At 39.2% G+C, this 19,705-nt stretch overlaps 1 protein-coding gene across 1 annotated transcript; it reads left to right on the top strand.

The window, feature by feature from the left end:
• Positions 1-4,757: 4,757 nt before the first annotated feature.
• Plap (phospholipase A2 activator protein) lies at positions 4,758-18,817 on the top strand. The gene is made up of 6 exons (XM_076191506.1): positions 4,758-5,030; positions 6,948-7,135; positions 7,619-7,830; positions 12,372-12,532; positions 13,898-14,059; positions 16,436-18,817. The coding sequence occupies exons 1-6, from the start codon at positions 4,900-4,902 to the stop codon at positions 17,895-17,897; spliced, it is 2,316 nt and encodes a 771-aa protein (XP_076047621.1). The 5' UTR covers positions 4,758-4,899; the 3' UTR covers positions 17,898-18,817.
• Positions 18,818-19,705: the final 888 nt, after the last annotated feature.

Below are 19,705 nucleotides of genomic sequence, written 5' to 3' on the forward strand. Positions count from 1 at the left end.
AACAAATAATATAAGATAAATTATAATCATTACAGCATCTTACTTAGGTGTTTATCTAAATTATTCTTAAAGCTTCGAATTGAACTACATTGCACTACCTGTGCAGGAAGTTTATTCCATTCATTAACTACACGGTTGGCAAAGTTATTTCTACCTACTTCCAAATTGAATCTATTTCCGGACAGTTTGAGACCATTGTTTCTTGTCTGATTCTCATTCAATGTGAAAATTTTGTCACTTTTGATGTTGTCAATTCCCTTTAAAATCTTAAAGACCTGTATCAAGTCACCTCTGAGTCTACGCTTTTTTAGGGAAAACAGATTCATGTGCTTTAGTCGATTTTCGTATGATTTATTTTTGATATTTGGAATCAGTTTTGTGGCTCGCCATTGTACTTTTTCCAGTCTGTCAATGTCTTTAATGAGATTCGGTGACCATACGGAAACAGCATATTCCAAATGTGGACGAACTAACGATTTATATAGCTTGTTAATGAGTGATGGACTTTTGAAATCAAAAGATTGTGCAATCAGTCCCAGAATCGTATTTGCTTTCTCAGAGGCTGAAATACATTGCTTGGATGATTTGAGGTCGTTACTGATAATTACGCCGAGATCTTTTTCACTATCCACTTTTGTTAAGGAATTTCCAAATAACTTGTAATCGTACTTACTGTTATTTTTACCTATGTGCATTACCTTGCATTTACTTGTGTTAAATTTCATTAGCCACTTTTCAGACCATTGCTGTAATTGATCTAAATCTTCTTGAATATCTAATTGGTTTGAGTGATCATTTGCCACTCCGCACAGTTTTGTATCATCAGCAAATTTGGAAACAGTAGATTTTAGTCCATGGTCTATATCATTTATATATACTATGAATAGAAGTGGCCCAAGAACGGAACCCTGAGGAACTCCACTTGCAACACTTTTCCATCCAGAAGTTTTTCCATTTAAAACAACTCTCTGTTTTCGACCATTCAACCAATAACTAGTCCAACCTAATAGGCTACCACTTATTCCATGCAAAGCTAGTTTAGTAAGTAGTCTTTCGTGTGGGACGGTATCAAAAGCTTTTGCAAAGTCTAGATATATTAAATCTATATAGTTTCTTTTGTCATACTTCGAGATAACTGTGTTGTAGAATTTATTATTATTTACTATTTACCTGTTTGTTTATTATTTAACTATACCTATGCATTTATTTATGTATTTCATTGGTTATTTACATTATTATATTTTTATTTATTATTCTATTATTATGATTTTTCGCATCCGACCTAGATATGGAGCAAAAGGTCTCCTGTCGGCATGCTCCGCCTTTGTAATCCTTTGTAAAGTGCCGACATATACTGTACACCAGAGGCTCCCTCTCTACCCACGGGGTAGATGACACAGCAGTGTCCCCAAACAAAACACGATCTGGATCTCTCCCCAACATCACCTCAGTCTTCACCTCTGAATATTTCGCCATCCTCGCTGTCCTATGCATTATTAACGACTTCCCGCCTCCCACATCCTATATGATCATATTTTCACGAGGTATCCTATAAACAGTTTCAGCACTCTTCCACTTCTATACATCTTTGAGGAATCATTAACATCAGGGGCAATCCCGGAAGATTGGGGAAAAGCCAATATTACTCCAATATTCAAGAAAGGAAACAAAATGAAGGCCTTGAACTATCGTCCAGTGAGTCTGACGTCAATTCCATGCAAGATCTTAGAAAAACTCATTAAGAAAATCATAATGGAACATCTAGACAAAAACCAAATATTGTCGTGTCATCAGCATGTTTTTCGATCTGGAAGATCGTGTCTCACTCAACTACTTGAGTACTTTCAAGACTTGGAGGATGCCGTCGAGGCAAAGGAGGATGGTGATGTGATCTATTTGGATTATAAGAAAGCTTTTGATACTGTTCCCCACCAATGTCTCTTAAACAAATTAAAAGCTGTGGGCATTGAAGGGGACATTTGGAGGTGGATTCAAGCCTTCCTTGAGAACAGAAGACAGAGGATTTCAATCAGAGGTGTTTATTCAGGATGGCTTAATGTATGGAGGGGTGTCCCTCAAGGTAGCGTGCTAGGTCCGGTTTTGTTTCTGATCTTTGTAAATGACCTATTTGATGATATCCGGTCCAGTGGGAAGTTATTTGCTGATGACGCAAAAATATACAGGAGAGTTAACAGCCTTGATGACAGAGCAGTTCTTCAAGAAGACCTTTGCCGCCTGCAGCAGTGGAGTGAGAATTGGCTACTGACATTTAATATGGAGAAATGCAAGGTGATGCACGTCGGGAAAAATAATGCCAACTATAATTACTACATAGATGGGTTCCCACTGTCAGATAGAAAAGCTATCCCTCTAAAATTTTGGATGTACTTAGAAATTGATTCATCATCCAGTTCTAATATCTTTAAATTACTATTGTAATAATTAAAATTAATTATAGTGAAATCCATAAAAAGGACTGTATTCGTCAACAAACACACGTAAAAATGTTACTATGTCACTTATATTCCTACTCTCTATCGGAAAGAAGGAATCAAAAACGTTTTCGATGTATTTGCACACACTCACATCAGTCACGTGGTCTGAGAGAGAGAGAAATGCTACGTAAACACTGCCAGACGGCCTAAGAAAGATATTAATGATTTCTTCAAATTGTCCCTTTTAAAAGGGAACCAGTATTGGAGAACAGAACGAGTCTGGTCTCAGAAACTAGTCTTGGAACTAGTAGGAGACTGAATGGGACGCAAGTTCTCAATTCCCTCCCTCCCCCGGTTTGGGAAGCTTTTGGATGAGGTTAGAATAAACGAACCAATGACGGTCGAGTTTCCTTTCAACCAAGAATGGGACGCGGACTAGGACCCACATACCCACAGGTCCCATGTTCTACCAGACGACTAACCTGCAGCCCAGTACAACTCCTCATCCTTCGGTTTGTGTCATCGGAAGTCAAGGAGTAGCGGAAAAATTATCGCTTCCTCCAGAAGATGGGTGGCAATCTGTAGCATCTGAATTGTTGATCTATATATACAACAACGATTTTTTTTTTTTTATTATTCTGTCGCGGTTCGCCGTGACACCACTGCAGTCAACAACAGAAGAGAAAGGCTTGGGGATATATGTGACACCAGACACATCACCTACTGTACACATATCTAAGGCTGCTGCCAAGGCTAACTCTATGTTAGGAAGAATTAAGAGAGCCTTTACCTGTATGGATAAGGAAATATTTCTAGCACTATACCCGACACTGGTAAGACCTCACATGGAGTATGCTGTACAAGTCTGGTCCACGTAGAAGAAAAAAGAAATTAACATTTTGGAAAAGGTTCAAAGACGAGCTGCCAAACTTGTCCCCCAACTAAGTGAATTACCTTACAATGAAAGACTGAATGCCTTAGGACTTACCACCCTACAGGAAAGAAGAACACGCGGTGATATGATTGAAATTTTCAAGATGCTTAATGTATATGAGGATATTGGCTGCAGTCAATTCCTTCAAATTGAACAGAGAGAAAGGTATGAGACCAGAGGGCACCAGTGGAAACTTAAGAAACCAAGGTTCAGAACAACGAAGAGAAGCAACTTTTTTTACGCCAGAGTTGTTAACAAATGGAACAGTCTACCGGACAATGTAGTCAATAGTTCGAGCATTAATATGTTCAAGAATAGGTACGACCGGTATAGTTTAGAAATAAAGAGAAGAGGCTATCCACAAGAGCTTTAGCTCCCTTGCCTCTTTGACATCACTACGAAAAGCACTGAAGTCCTGCCACACATTGGTCCACAAAATCCCACTTCAGATCTGTATTCTGGTAGGTGCCATATCATGTTGGCATCCCCAACAATGAACGAACTGACAGGGCGATTCGATTCGGTACCTCCACTCCACTTCCATTGAGAGACGAAATCTTGTTCTCCAATCGGTAATGCTAAACTCAAGGTAACGCTGCACCCAACAAACCCCGACAATAAATCCCTACATTTCTCCATAGTCATTCTCATATAATATAACTGACATTTTGAAGTAACAGTAGTATACCTAAGCACAGGCTGTTCTCGCCTCACCCATGAACACATTATGGCAGGAAGCGACTTCACACCTGTCAGTGCGAAACTTCCTTCGCTATACAACACATTGCCTGGTTACACAACATAGCGACATAAAAAATACTGTCATCTAGGCCCATAAGCAATAATAACAGTACACCAAATAATATGTGACGTGAAGTTAACACTTCTCTTATTTATATACGACTTCCTACATGAAAGAAAAAAAAATGGACTAAATAAACACCCTCGAACAATGAAAAAAGGCCAACGTAAAAGATAAAGCATGACACGGCGCCAGGTTGTCCGCTGATTAATCAGTCCATAGCATTATGATACGCATTGAAAAAAAAATTAATAGATTTATTGGTACAGGTATGTTATGTAGTGACAGGATAGATGCTGCACATGGATGAAGGGACGGTGTTAAAACTTCCGCTGTAGGCACGATTTTATATACATTACAAAGTTTTTGACATTGGCAAATATGGATATGTTGCAATTGGATATTCCTCGATATGTCGTGAGAAACGTATTTGCTAAAAAGTCACTTACCATTGACAGACATATAGTTGCCAATTAAATATAATGAAAAGCGATATACTCTGCGAAGAATATTTATAAATTCAACAAATTTATGTACTTATCAACTTATTGATTTTCAAATATTTTTTTTTTTTTACTTTTGTAGTCTTGCGTTATGAGAAAACGAGTAAATACTTGGGTGATGAACGACAACCTACAACTTTGCCAGAAAGTAAACAACAGCTGAACTATCGTTCTCTCCCGTGACAGTGCTGTATTGGGTGAACCGGGAAGAGGTAACAAGTGAAAATGTCCTCTGCATATAAGTTACGATGTTCTCTGCTTGGGCACAGTAAAGATGTACGTGCCATTACAACCTTCAAGAATTTCATTGTTACTGCTTCAAGGGATCAAACAGCAATTTTATGGAAAGAAGAAGGGTACGTGTGCCTTACACATTTTATTATGTTGACAACACATGGGATATGTACACAGGTAGAGGTTTGTGAGAGTATATAGAATAACAGTCATGTACATTACGTATAGGACAAAATTTGACAGCACATGTATATTAGGTGGATTGAAAGAAGTTTGGGATGTGTATGGACGTCAGTATTGTCAGATGATCATGTTACCAACACAAGGTTGAAGTCTGTTAAGATTTGAACATTAATTGAAATGTATAATTGTATTCCAAAGTAATACCTATGGAACTACCCTGTCAAATACAGCACCTTGTTGCAGCAGGAGACCTGTGTATAACACTAACCCTTACTTAGACTTAGGTCGATATGCTAAAAATTTCCACACCAGATAACTCATTTGTTCATACTTGTGCAACATAAGATTCGTGGGTATATTGTAAAATCAATATTACCATATATACCCAAATAATAGGCCAGTTTTTCAGCCCATTTTCTAAGGCTGAATTTAAGAGGTCGACTTTTATGTGGGTACCACTTTTTCAGGGACAAAATTCATGTCTAATCTAGGTTAAATTTTTAATTAGCAGAGCCCTAATTTATGTATAAATCATTATAGAACAAAAAACAAAGAGCAATGGTGATTTATGTATGATTGTATACATCAAAACGCACATCCTGTTAAACTCTTCCTGATAATTCATTATCATGGTGGATTTACTCTAAATATTTAGCCTTGCTCTTTCACTTTCACACTGAAGGCAAAAAATAAAATTACTGATGTTATAAAAAGACTGGAAATTTTTCATTAATTAAAAAAAATAATTGTATAAACAATATGAAAAGAGAAAATAAAATAAGGCAAGGACAAATACCTGTGCTAATTAACGTGTGGTAGTACATTCCAGGTCTGTGTAACTAAAATTTTTCTTTAGTTTTCTCCTGGTTTCTCTAGATTTGTTAACAGACAAGTGTGTGTACACTTTGGCTGCCAGAAAGTGTATGTCAAGTTGTACATGCTATGATATGCTATACTTGGCTGCACATATATTAAGACAGACATAAAAATGTAGGCAACTATTATTTTAGGTACTTAAAAAATTCTGGATTTTCTAGCCACAAATTAGGGGGTTGACTTTTAACTGAGATTGAAAATTACTTTGGAATATACAGTATGTAGTTCGATAGAAGGAGGGCAGATATTGATGAATGATTGAACAGAATGAAGGGAGCTTCCTAACCCACCCCACCCCTCCATCCAACTTGAAAATATTGTACACTGGTAACACTGCAACAATTGCCTACTCTCCCAACAGAAGGTACTAATCAGTTGTTGATTATTATCAACAAACCCAGGCACAACAATCAGTTATTGTAACCCAGAACTCACTGACATTGTATTACCAATCACCAATGAGACTTGTGGTAAGACAAAGTGGATTCAGACTTTGTCCAAAATTTTTGGTTCAGAAATTTACTAACAATGTGTCAGTCAGAAATCCTTTAAAGGTATACAGTACAATGAATTTGAAGATATAGGCCCCCCACCCAACCCTAATGCTATGTGGCCCCAATGAAAAACCATAATGGTAGTACTAGAATTGAGACCTCAATATGAAATTAAAGCCCCAACAACCCAGGCAGACAACCCAGCATAAAACCTTTAACACCAGTGTGAGAGTATTATTCCACCACTGATACCTCATGGAAGAAATAATAGACGATGAGAGGCAATAAGAATATATTGGATTAACAAAATTGTTGATAGCAAAGCTCAATACCACCCACATTTAAAGACCCCAGAATCACACTCCATCATTCATCAATTGTATTGCACCTCACAAATTTGCTTTTTTTTTTTTCTTTCCTTTTTTCATACCATCTCTTCTATGTCCCTCACATTTATTGTAATTTGTTTGTATTCATTTCAACTAGGCGATTGTACACACAGCATCAAGTATTCAAAGGTCATAGTGGATACGTAACAAGCACATGCTGGGTACCGTGCAGCGATGAGCACCCTGATGGATTAATTATGACAGGATCACAGGATCATATGATCCTTGCTTATCTTCCTACCTGCCCAGACCCTCTTTATCAACTCAAGGGACATACAGACTCTGGTAAGAGTTATTTTAGTGAGGTTTATTCATGTACTGAAAGAAGGCTATCAAAGATAATGGTACATACCGTAAAGGAGTCTTTGGATAGTATGTGTTATCTTCTTCATAACTTTATATACTAGAGAGAAGAATGAATGAATGAAAAGTATTTACTTGCATCATATAGTTCTGAGTTTTTTTGAGCATCATGCAATGCAAGTAGTCAGAAATTAATACTTGTTAAAAAAAAATTATCATTCATGTCTATACAATTGCATGATGGTAGCATAGAAACATGTAGGTTCAAGGCCTACACTTTTTGCCTATAACTAATGGTAACTGTTACCTGCCCCAGCCTACCAAATGCATGAGGCAAAGTAAACCACTTTTGTCACAGTTATTTACCTTCAAGATAATGCTTCTTACATTCTTCTATTGCATCATTACACAATGATTTTATTCAACTTGCATTATTTATGATTTTGTCCAACTTGTTTATTGCAGTGTCGTGCCTTACATGGGGGAAAGGTTTACTGGTTTCCGGATCATGGGACCACACAGGACGTGTTTGGGATGGGCAGAAATGTAAGCATGTTCTTGAGGGTCACACAGGACCTGTTTGGGCTGTGGAAGTCCTTCCAGGTGACAGTCAAGATGCACCCATAATAGTTTCTGCTTCTGCAGATAAAACAATTAGGTCTTGGAAAAATGGACAGGTGAGTTGACATACTACAGACCATGTAGTTTTAGTATTTATGTGTTTTATCATTTGTCCGTTTGTTTATTATTATTTACTTGATTCTCGTTTACTATTAGTTATGTCAATTTATTATTGCTTGATTCTCGTTTATTAGTTATGTCAATTTATTACTATATACCTGTTTGTTTATCATTTAACTATACCTATGCATTTATTCATGTATTTTATTTATCATTTACATTATTATAGTTTTTATTTATTCATTTATTTATAATTATTTTTTTCACATCTGACCTAGATATGGACCAAAAGGTCTCCTGTCGGCATGCTCTGCCTATGTAATACTTTGTGTATTGCTCAAATAATTTTGAATATGAGCTTCCCTGCTGTAATTAGATAGTGCCTCAGTGGTCTTTATAATTGAGACTTATGGATTTGAAATGAACTTGTGCCTATACTTCTGATTTTTTTATACCTTGATTTAGATGTCTGTTATGGCTAATTTTTAAAATTTAGCAAACTTGGAGTAGAATCTACATTTGCTAGAAAGTTGTTTGTCTAAGCATCCAGATTAGGAAACATTTTATTTATTTGCATATGCAAAACTCCTTTTGTTCTTTGAAGACCTATCTTGTTTTATCCTTCTTGTGTAGATTTCAAAGAGCCATGTTATACTGTAGATCTGGTTCAGGTATCAGTGTGCAAGTCTTCTGTAAGTCTTTCTGGTATTGTGTGTTGTCCTTCTTATGCTTCCTTTTCTTCAACTTTTTTTTTCCTTCATCCTCTTTATCTTCATCCTTTTCTTCTTCTTCATCTCCCTCTTCTTACTCTTGTTTTTCATTTCCCTCTTCTTCCTGTTCCTCATCCTTGTGATTATCCTGCCTATCTGTGAAGCCTATTAATTCAAGCTTGAAAAATATTATGATTTAATTTATAGATACACTTATCAAATGAACAAAATAGCAATATACAGTATATGAATTAGGATTAACCACTTCAATACACCTCAGCGTTTCACGCGCAGCATTGGCTGCCATATGTACTTTGCATCACACTACTCACATTATGAAATATAAAGTCACTGCTGTATTACTCATTCTCTTTTACTTCAAGTCATGATACATACATACATATACCAAAGGCTTTTCCCCCCTTACCAGGGGGGGTAGCCGGAAAGAAAAAGGCATAGAAATCGCTCCCACCCATTTCATTTCCTGTATATTCCACTCCCGTCCACCCTCCTCCCTCCCTCCCTCCTATCTTGGCACCTCCTGGATGACGGGTCATCCCTGCATCCTGTCCACTGCCCTGGGTCAGAAGCAGTGTTGCAACACACAGCACATCCACAGCAAGGCCGCTTCATAAATTCAGCGACCCCCCCTCTCCGTCACAGAAAACATTATCAAACCAGTTCACAAAAATCTGGGGCTAACTCGTGTACAACTACAAAAATATATATATAATAAAGATGCTGATGTCAGCCAGCATCCTCATTTACCCACTTGCACTTCATGATGCCGTGTCATTGTACTGAAGTGGTTAAATTTAAATCAATCTTTCATTATTGATGAGTACAACGTCTGTTTTACTATAGTTTGATTAAAGTTAATGTTGTACTTGTGAAATAACTATCTAAAATAAAAGTTTCATTTATTTACATCATAAAACAATATAAAAGCCTTAAAATAAGGTTTGAACCATTAAAAGGGGTGTGTCCACTATCCGCTATCTTTCACCATTTGCGACAGGTCTTGAAACCGAACCTTCGGGAATACTGGGGAATTGCTTTATATTTATTTTTCGACTTGTTGAGTTGTGTGTTTGAAACTTGTTTTGGAGAAGTGATTGTTAATAGTAATGCATTGTTTTGATATTTTTCCTTTGGTTACTCCAATTGCTTCATGGATAGGGGATGGGTGTATTTTTGTATTTTGTATTTCATGTGTTTTCCTATATTGAATTTGTGTATTCTCCTAGCTAAATGATGTATGTTCAGATTTTTTTGTTTTTTTTTCCCATGTCCAAAAAGCCTCTTTCCTCTACACTCTTTTCACCACCAGGCCCATATGGACTTGCTAAAACCCACATCTCTCTTCCCAGTTTCACTTTCGTCCACATTAAACTTGAAGAAACCTCCTTCCACTCCACCACACACCTATCTCTTCACTTACTAGTATAGCCACTCCTTCTCTCCCTTGTCCTCTCATCACTCCAGAGACTATCCCAACTATGCTTCCAAAATCAAACTTGCCCCTCCCTTTCGACTTTGTTTCACTCAGTGCCAACACATCCATCTTTCTTCTCACAAACATACTGCCTATCTTTTCCCTTTTACTCTCATCTGTGTGTCTTCTAGAATATTTAAAAAAAGGAGGTACAGTGATGGTGGACTGGCTGATGAGGATATTTAATATTTAAGAGAGGGTAGAGTGCCAGAGGACTGAAGGAGACCCTGTATAGTTCCACTTTACAAAGGAAAACGGAACAAGTGTGAGTGTAGTAGTTTCAGAGGGATCAATTTAAGTGTAGTTGGGAAGGCTTATGAGATGTTTTTGATTGAGAGGATTAGGAGAGGAACAGAGGGAGTAATTGGTGAGGAACAGTATGGGTTTAGGACAGGTAGGGGTTGCGTGGATCAGATTTTTGTGATAAGACTAATATGTGGGAAAGCTTTAGGAAAAGGTAAGGATGCTTTTTGGGCCTTTATAGATTTGGAAAAGGCTTATGACAGGGTAGACAGGAAGGCACTGTGAGAGGTATTGCAGATATATGGGATAGGAGGAAAGCTGTTAAGAGCAGTCAAGAGTTTTTATGAGAGTAGTAGAGCTTGTGTTAGAATCAGAAATGGAGAGTGAGAGTGGTTTGAGATAAAGGTGGGACTTTGCCAGAAATGTGTTATGTCACCTTGGCTGTTCAATTTATATATGGATGGGGTGGTACGAGAGGTAAATGCAAATGTAATGGGTTAGGGATTGGAGATGGTTAAAGGAAATGGAGAAAAGTGGAAGATAGGCTAGTTGTTTGCTGATGACACTGCACTTGTGGCAGGGTCAGAGGAAGGATTGAGGAAGTTAGTGACAGAGTTTGGGAAGGTGTACAAAAGAAGGAAGTTGAAGATAAATGTGGGTAAAAGTAAGGTGATGAGATGTACAAAGGGAGAGAGTGGCAGCAGACTGGAAGTGAGTATTAAGGGAGAGAGACTGGAGGAAGTGGATAGTTTTAGATACTTGGGTGCAAATGTGGTGGGAAAGGGAGGATTGGAGGTGGAGGTATAATGTAGATTGAGAGAAGCAAGTAAATACCTTGGTGGATTAAAAAGTGTAATGAGAAATACATCTGGGAATGGATGCTAAGTTGAGGTTGTATGAAGGAGTGATTGTGCTGACAGCACTGTATGGGGCAGAAACATGGAACATAGGAGAGGAGGAGTTTGAATGTGTTAGATATGAGATGCCTGAGAAGTATAAGGGTTACTAGGCTGGATAGTGGAGAAAGGGGGTGGAAAGGGAGTTGGGAGATAGGGTTGAAATAGTATTTGGATGGTTTGGACACATGGAAAGAATAAGTGAAGAAATATTAGTAAAAGAGGTGTGGAAGGCAGAGGTAGGAGGAGTGAACATGAGGTGACCAAGGATGAGATTGAGGAGGTGACCAAGGATGAGATGGATGGATGGGGCAAAAGGGGCATTGGGAAAGAGGGAGATGTCTGTTGAGGAAGGACAGAAGACTGGGGTGAATGGAGAATGGTTGTGTATGGATGATGCTGTGATGCATGGAAGGTAGTGGTTGGGAGGAGGGGGAGGGTTAGGAAGTATGTGTGAATGATATTCTGATGCAGCCCGAAGGGATTATTGTCATCTCTTTTTCTGCATGAGAGGATGGAGAGGGGAGGTCGCTGATTATATGAAGTGGTCTTGCTGCATTGCTTCTGACCCAGGGCAGTGGGCAAAATGCAGGGATGACCCATCATACAGGAGGAGTCAAGAAAAGAGGGAGTAGTGGTGAATGGGATGAAATGGGTGGGAGTGGCACAGTTTGTTTTTGGCTACCTCCCTTGTAAAGGAGAAAAAGCCCTTGGAATATGTACGTGTTTAAGGTTATTTGGTTTTGTACATGTTTATGGGCCTGAGTTGATTTCTATGTGGTTGGTTGTTAGGATGGGGTGTAGAAGGGTGGGCTCATGGGTAGTAATCTCCTTATGTAGAAAAACAGGAATAAAAGAGGGAGAGCATTGGAGAGAGGTGGTATGGTGAACCGATTTTCTTGGCCAGATAAAGAGACCAGATACCGGCCTCTTGGGGCCACACCCCCATGTGGAAGTGGAGTTCTTGTGTCCATTTGTGAAAGAAAACTGCTTCAAACTCAACGAGGCAGTTTCTTCATCTTTTGGTCCTTCTCCAATGGAGAAGATGTAGGCAGGCAAGATAGAGCATCTTTTGTGAACACAGCAATTCTACAAAGGTGGAAACAGAAAAAAGGAAATATCTATATTTGTATGTTTTATGACTTGTTCTTGCAATGGTTTACAAGTAATTGATTTTGCTTCCTTAATTTGAGGTGGTGCACATATTCACGGGACATACGGATTGCATACGAGGACTAAGCATCATGTCCGACAAGCTGTTCCTTTCGTGTTCCAATGATGCCACAGTTCGGTTATGGAGTATCGATGGCCCCTGTATCAACACATACTATGGACATACAAATTTCATTTACAGGTAAAATATCTTTCATTTTGTAATATGTGCTTGTAATCAGCAAAATTATGGTATTTGAGTTTTATCCTAATTAGTTATACTTTAGATGTTTATTTTCATAGCTAACTTATGGGCACTGCTCAATCATGATTTAATTGATTTAGCTTGGTCCAGAGGCAGTGCTAACTCTTTAGGGCTGGACATCCAGGTTGGAGTGAGGTTCCTTGGAGGTCTGGAGTCTAAGAGTATAGAATTTAAATGTGAACTACCTTTGGAATACTGTGGCAATGCAGATAGGCATCTTATATTGACACTCATAAACTTCTTATAAAGTTACAGAATTCCAAGGATAGTATCTAGGGTGATATGTAGCAGGGAATGGAGGAGTGGAGATGGAGGTAGACTGTAGAGTAAGGGGAAATGAAAAGTATCATTAGAAATCTGGGGATGACTTTGAAGAGAAGACCATATGAAAAGGTGATTGTGCTAATGACAATGAGGCAGACTTGAAATATAAGTGGAGCAGAAAGGAGAAATTTAAATGTGTTTGAGAAGTATGGTGGTGGTCAAGAGGATGGCTAGAGTAAGAGATGATGAGGTAAGGAGGAGAGTAGGGATGGAAAGGGAGCTGATCAAAGAATACTGGGTTACTTGTGGACGTGGAAAAATAAAGGTGAAAAAAAAGACTAACAAAAAGGGTGTGGAAGACAGGTGGGTGGACTGGACTTGAGTGGAAGACCGAGAATGAGATAGATGAATTGGGTGAAAGGTCCCCTGGGTAAAAGAGGAATATCTTTTGAGCAGGAACGAGAGAAAGCAAGAGATAGGTGTGAGTGCAAAATGGTTGTGAATGGGGGATAAATTGACACAGCCTAAGGGGATTTCTTGTAATCCTCTCTATTTATGTATGAGGGACAAGGGGGGAGGGTCATTGTTTGAATGAACCAGTGGGTATAAACCAGCCTAGACTGTTGGGCCCTACTATGGAGGTGCTGTGTCTTGCTGCATTGCCTCCGACCCAGGCAAAGATGGCCCTTCATCCATGAGGAGCTAAGATAAAAGGGAACCAAATGAGTGGGTGGTGGGTGCATGCCTTGACTGGCTACCCCTCATTTAAGGGGGGTAAACTGGCTCCATCTGTTGGGTACTGTTGTGGTGTAGTGAGGGATGAGAACTACCTTTCCTCCATGAGGTGCTAAGATTAGAGGAACTATGAATGGTTTTCAGGTGTGGGTTGGGTGTATGCTTCGACTCCGCCAACTCCCTACATAAGGGAGAAAGTTCTCTTTGGTATGTATATATGTATGTCATGAGGATGCACAGCTCCCTTTCCCTCTAAAAATCCAGATTACAAAATTTATAGAGATCTATCTGCTTCCATTGCAGTTTGAGCGTGTTCCAAGATACTGGCTTGTTTGTGACAGGCAGTGAAGACAGGACCCTGAAGGTTTGGAAGGGTGGAGAATGTGAACAGACTATACACCTTCCAGCACAGTCCGTGTGGTCAGTTATAACTCTTGAGAATGGGGACATCGCTTCTGGATCCAGGTGAGGTTTGATGCATTTCCCTCTTACAAGGGACAAGTAACTAGAAACACGTTTATGAAAGTAACTTTCTTGCAAGATGTTTGTAGCCACATTGCTTAATTTTTTGTACATTAAGCAGTATGATAGAAAAGAAAAAAAATAGTAAACCATCTGTTACACCAGTTAGTTTGGTTAGTAGTCATAGACACAGTATGTAGAGTTCCACCACCAGTTGGAGTAGAGGGACCAGATTGACAGTGAAGTTGAGTGGTTTGATGAGACTGTTGCTTCATGCTTTAGTTTTTTTCAGAACACCACTTGCAGGTTTTTACTGACAGTAACATACCCATGGCACCTACTATCTAAGGTCATAATAATAATAATAATAATAATAATTGCTATTGTTGTCTCAAGTTTCATAAACTGGAAATTCAGCCCCACAGTGGCTGTCAATACTCTTTTGGGCCCTCCTATAAATCTCTAGAAAAAATAAAATAAAATAAAATAAAATGGATTGTTGTCCTTGTTATATTATTGTGGAGTTATTTCTGTCACTGGCTGAAAGTAGGAAGGTAGCAAATGCTGGTTGTCAGAACTATCAAAAGGTGGAGGAAGGAAGTCTACCTGACCCCAAAAATATGCAGAGTTTAGGGGACCCTTTATAATTTCCAGGCTCCCCAAACCCATACCATAGGCAAAGAAACAACTGCTGGAAGGTACCCAAGTCAATTTCAACACCTCTAAGTAGCTATCTGTCTATATACCAAGGGTTTTTCCCCCCTTACAAGAGAGGTAGCCAAGTCAAAGGCATGTATTTGTTCCCACCCATTCCATTCCCATCCACCACCCTTTCTTGCCTCTCATCTTGACTCCAGTGAATGAAGGGTCATCCCTTAGAAAGCAGCTAGAACCATAAAAAGCAAACCTTGTTTAACAAAATTGTGCATGAATAAAAATCAAACCACTTACATGGAACCTGTGAGTGTTGTTGGTCACGTGTACAGTTGAAGTTGATAGAGAGGTCTGGTACAGAGACAGGGCACCAGCTCCTTGGGGCTACACCTTCATATGGTAAAGGGTTGACTGATTTCGGAGATGTACTGTACTTTGGGAAGATGATTCTACAGTATCTTGTAGGACCACTATTAATAGGTACCCACCATCAATTCCCCTGGGAAGTCACAAAAGTAATATAATGTTGATAGCCAAATTTCCAGCAGATAGACTATACAGTACAATACAGGTTATCTCCATGGGTCAAAAATATTACCACAAATAACACATTTATGCGATGTCTGTCTGATCTTCATGTATGGTTCATTGGCCACATTTTGTCAGCGTGATTAGAGGTAAACTTGACACAAGGGAAGGAAGCATTGGGTTGGGCCCATGCTTGTGGTAGACTCTTGTGCACATATGTGGCACAGTTATCACAGAGTACTCGCAGATAGCATAAGATAGGCCACTAGACTGTGTTAACACGGTGCTAAATCTGTAACTACTGGATGTGAGAGCACAAAGAAACAGTGCAAAAAATAATGAAACGGTCACTGTAAGTACATGGTAAAAAATACTCCAAGTGAAAGGCTGTCATGGAACAGACTGACACTGTGCAGGGGGAGGGGCCGGGGAGCAACGAGTCACCATGATGCATAGGTTGTGGCAGGAATCACTTTGTATGAATCATTGTCCATGGGGCTATGAGTGCACCTTTGTACAGTAATGTACCAGTAGGGGTGGAGATGGGGGGGAGACCACAGATGACTGAATCCGTGAAAAGTGAACCCACAAATAGTGAGGTTTACATGTACACAAACAAGCAAAGACTGATGATTCGCCCTTACTCTCCTTTGATTGGGAAAGCATTTAGTACTAAAACAATGCCAACACAAAATGGGTCAGGCTCTAGACAACTTATGTCCAGATGCTAGCATCATGCTGAAAACATAGAACATGTTCTCCATATGTTGACACAGTGTAAATACCAGTGAATTTCTCTGAGAAATCAAAGGGAAACCAGGGACCATTGCTAACTAGCTAGCTACCTCTAGATTGAGTGTGGGTATGAGGAATGAGTGGCAAATGGTAAGGGGATCGCATTATTTTTTATTGTTACACGAGATAATGTTTACTGTCAGCTTAACAACCACTAGGTTGCAGTGAACAGCACTTTGCTTTCTGTTCATTCGAAGGGAGAGTAAAAAGAAATTTTCAGAAATGACCCTATGCTGAAGTGCAGGAGTTGAAACTATCTTGTATTTCATGGAGTAACTGTAACTCAAAATGTAAACTTCCATCAGGTTCGTCTTGCATAACAAACAAAAGGATGGGTGTAAGTCAGGCTTGTTTCTCTTTCTTAAGCAGTTCTGAGACTTTATTGGCTTTCTATGTTTTCAGTGATGGGGTTTGCCGTATATTTACCAAGGCGGAAGAAAGAAAATGTGATGCAGATGAGCAGAAAGAGTATGAAGAAAGTGTGGCCAAGTCTACCATGGCAGTTGGAGATCTGGGAGGGATCAAACGTTCAGAACTTCCCGGTAAGGAGGTCCTCTTAGCACCAGGCAAACGTGATGGCCAGACAGTAATGGTTCGTGATGGGGACACTATATTCTGCTATAGCTGGTCAGCTGGAGAAAAACAGTGGACCAAAGTAGGTGAAGTGGTTGGTGGTGCAGGAGGATCAGTTAACACGTCTGGAAAAGTCCTGTATGAGGGTAAAGAATATGACTACGTGTTTAGTGTTGATATGGATGGAGGTCGTACACTGAAACTGCCCTATAATACCTCTGAAGACCCATACCATGCTGCTCAGAGATTTATTCACAGGCATGAATTAAGTCAGGATTTCCTAGACCAAGTAGCACTCTTCATAATTGAGAATGCCAAAGGACATACCCTTGGTCAAACACAGTCAGAATACTATGATCCTTTCACGGGAGGATCCCGGTATGTACCTGGGGCATCCACATCTGCAGGTGGAGCTGGGGCTGATCCATTTACTGGTGGGGGTCGGTATGTACCACAGGGCTCTACTGCTGCAGCCCCTGTGTTATCTGTCACAAGTTCAGGCCCTTCCTCCAGTGAATATTTCCCACAGAATAACCCTTACCTTTTTGAAAGTTCTAATGTTCAGGGAATTTTAAACAAAATGAAAGAATTTAACAAGATAGTAGAGAGTAGATTACAACTGTCTGATTTGGATATAGACAACCTTGTTGAAAGCCCTACACGTGGTAATTCATCAGCAAAGGATAATCTTGTGCTCTTGGAAAAAGTTCTCCAGTGGCCTGCAGAACACATTTGGCCAGTCTTAGACATTCTTCGACTTGCCTTGCTCTCCCCTGCCATGCACAGTCTGTGGATCAAGACCATTGGAGGGGATACTCTGGTGAATCATTTGGCACAACTCCTGCGGTCCTCAAGGACTGTCAACACACAGATGCTGGCTCTTCGTTGTTTTGCCAACCTAGCAGCTGATATGGATGGATGCCACTTGTTAGCACAGAATAGAGACCTTATTGTGTCAGCAGCTGTAGAAATCTCTCCGTACCCCAACAAAGGTATGGAGATTGCTGTGGCAACTTTACTTATGAACTACTCGGTGATTTACCTCAGGGCAGGAAAGTTAGAGGACCGATGTCAAGTAGCAAGTGGACTTGGAACACTACTAGCTTGTTGTAAGGATCCTGAGGCGCAATTCCGTGCGCTTGTAGGACTAGGTACTCTTTTAGCAAGTGATAAAGAAGTTCAACCATTAGTGAAAAACCTAGATCTTAAGCCCCTTGTGCAATTGCTCTGCAATACCACAGACCCTGTCAAGGTGGGCAAATGTGCCCAACAGCTGGTGTCAATGATGTAACATTAAAAGGTGTTAAAAGATGTATAGAAAAATTATCACTCATTTATATAGGGCTGTTAATGCCTCTAAACCATAGGATATGGCATGTTTGGAGTAAATTGTTTTTCATACAGCTTAGGTCAGAAATGTGATATTGTGTACATTTCCCCATTATAGCCATACCAAAGACTATCTTTTGGCTAACTTGTTCAAAGGAATGCAAGTACAACCTTAATTTGTGTACAGAATTGAAATGAGAGTTGGTAGTGGTTTGAATGTTGGCCTTATGCCAGAATAATGGTGGGTCTACTAATTTGCAAAATGTTGAAAATGTTTTGCAAATCTGAAGCCAGTACAACTCTCCACAGACATGATCCAAGTGCTTTTATGCACACTTTTATTGTTTTTAATCAAGATAAGATATTGAGTAAAAGAGTTGAACAAGATTATTGGAAAGATGTATTTGAGAACTATAATAGTTCTGGTGTCTGCAACCAAGTTGGATAAATGACCTATGTACATACTTTCTCCAAGTCTTTTAAGACTTTAATTTCTCCCAGTATGGTTTTGTCCAAATCGGATATCTGTTGTTTGGCTGAAATACTGTTTGAGTGTATTCGTACTGATTTGGTAATACAGACTGCCTCCAACTCATCCTAAAAGGTTGATCAAGATTTTAGGGACATTGAGAAAGTCCCGTCAATTCATTGTAAATTTTGTGAAGTTTATATATATTTTATAGGCAAAAGAAGTAATCTGACAAATGTGTGTGCTTAAAATTCAAGTTGAACAAATATATTTACTTCATTAATGCTTGTTAAAGCAAAAAAAAGTTTTTATGCCGGTGCAGAATGTTGTATTATGCTTTTTTTCCAATGGTTTTGCCATCACATGATTTACGTGCATTAGCAATGAATAAAGTCTTTTTTAATTTATAAGAATTGTTCTTCTTCCTATTGATAGTGATATAATAAAGGTCCTTTCCACCTTATACCACCTAGTAGTATGGATCTACTCCCATCTGTGGGTTCCCAAGAGTGAGGTAGTGGCTGATACAGACAGTATATTCAGTTACCATGAATCTTTTCTCCCACTAATTAACAACTGTAATTAAGTGCTATGAATTCCATTTCAAGGTCTTGGAGCCATCTCCATCGCATCTACCTAGGAAGAGATGCAAGATCTCTAAATGGGACAAAAAAAATGGATTGAAGGAAAGCAAACTACTATCTTGGCACTTCTAAGCAATGCGTCTGGGTAACAAGAGTTAGGAGGCAAATGAGGCCAATAGTCTCACTCTCGCTATAAATTTCATTTTTCCAACAAACAGTTGAGTCCTCTGGTGATGGTGCATGGTAGAGGCTGATGGTGATTTCTGGATGCCCTTGATTATAACCCACATGGGAAGCAGCAAAGACCCAGTGTTTGCCATGTGTGAAAATGCAAAGTAATTCTTTCTGGCAGCAGCCCTACTCACAATCTGCTCTGCTCACTCTACACTGGGGTGGAGAGAGAGAAAAAAAAGCATCACATGGAGGTTAGGTTTTCTTTACCCATTATGAATCCAGTTTCTAATTCTTACAGCCCTTGCAATACATCACTGCATTAGACCAATAAAGAGATGGTGAAGTGCCCCAGTTGTGCGAAGGAACAATGTACCTGGAATGATTTCTTGCATAGTTTGTAAAAATGAGGTGCAATATATATATATATATATATGTATATAATATATTATATATATGAGTAACCACTGGGAAAGAGAAACTAAACGAAACGGCACTTTTGTATATTACATCAGTGCAAAGTACATGGAAAGAAAGAATTATGAG

This window comes from Oratosquilla oratoria, chromosome 10, assembly GCF_046742065.1.
Source record: "Oratosquilla oratoria isolate Oo_2021 chromosome 10, ASM4674206v1, whole genome shotgun sequence".
NCBI classification, from domain to species: Eukaryota; Metazoa; Arthropoda; class Malacostraca; order Stomatopoda; family Squillidae; genus Oratosquilla; species Oratosquilla oratoria.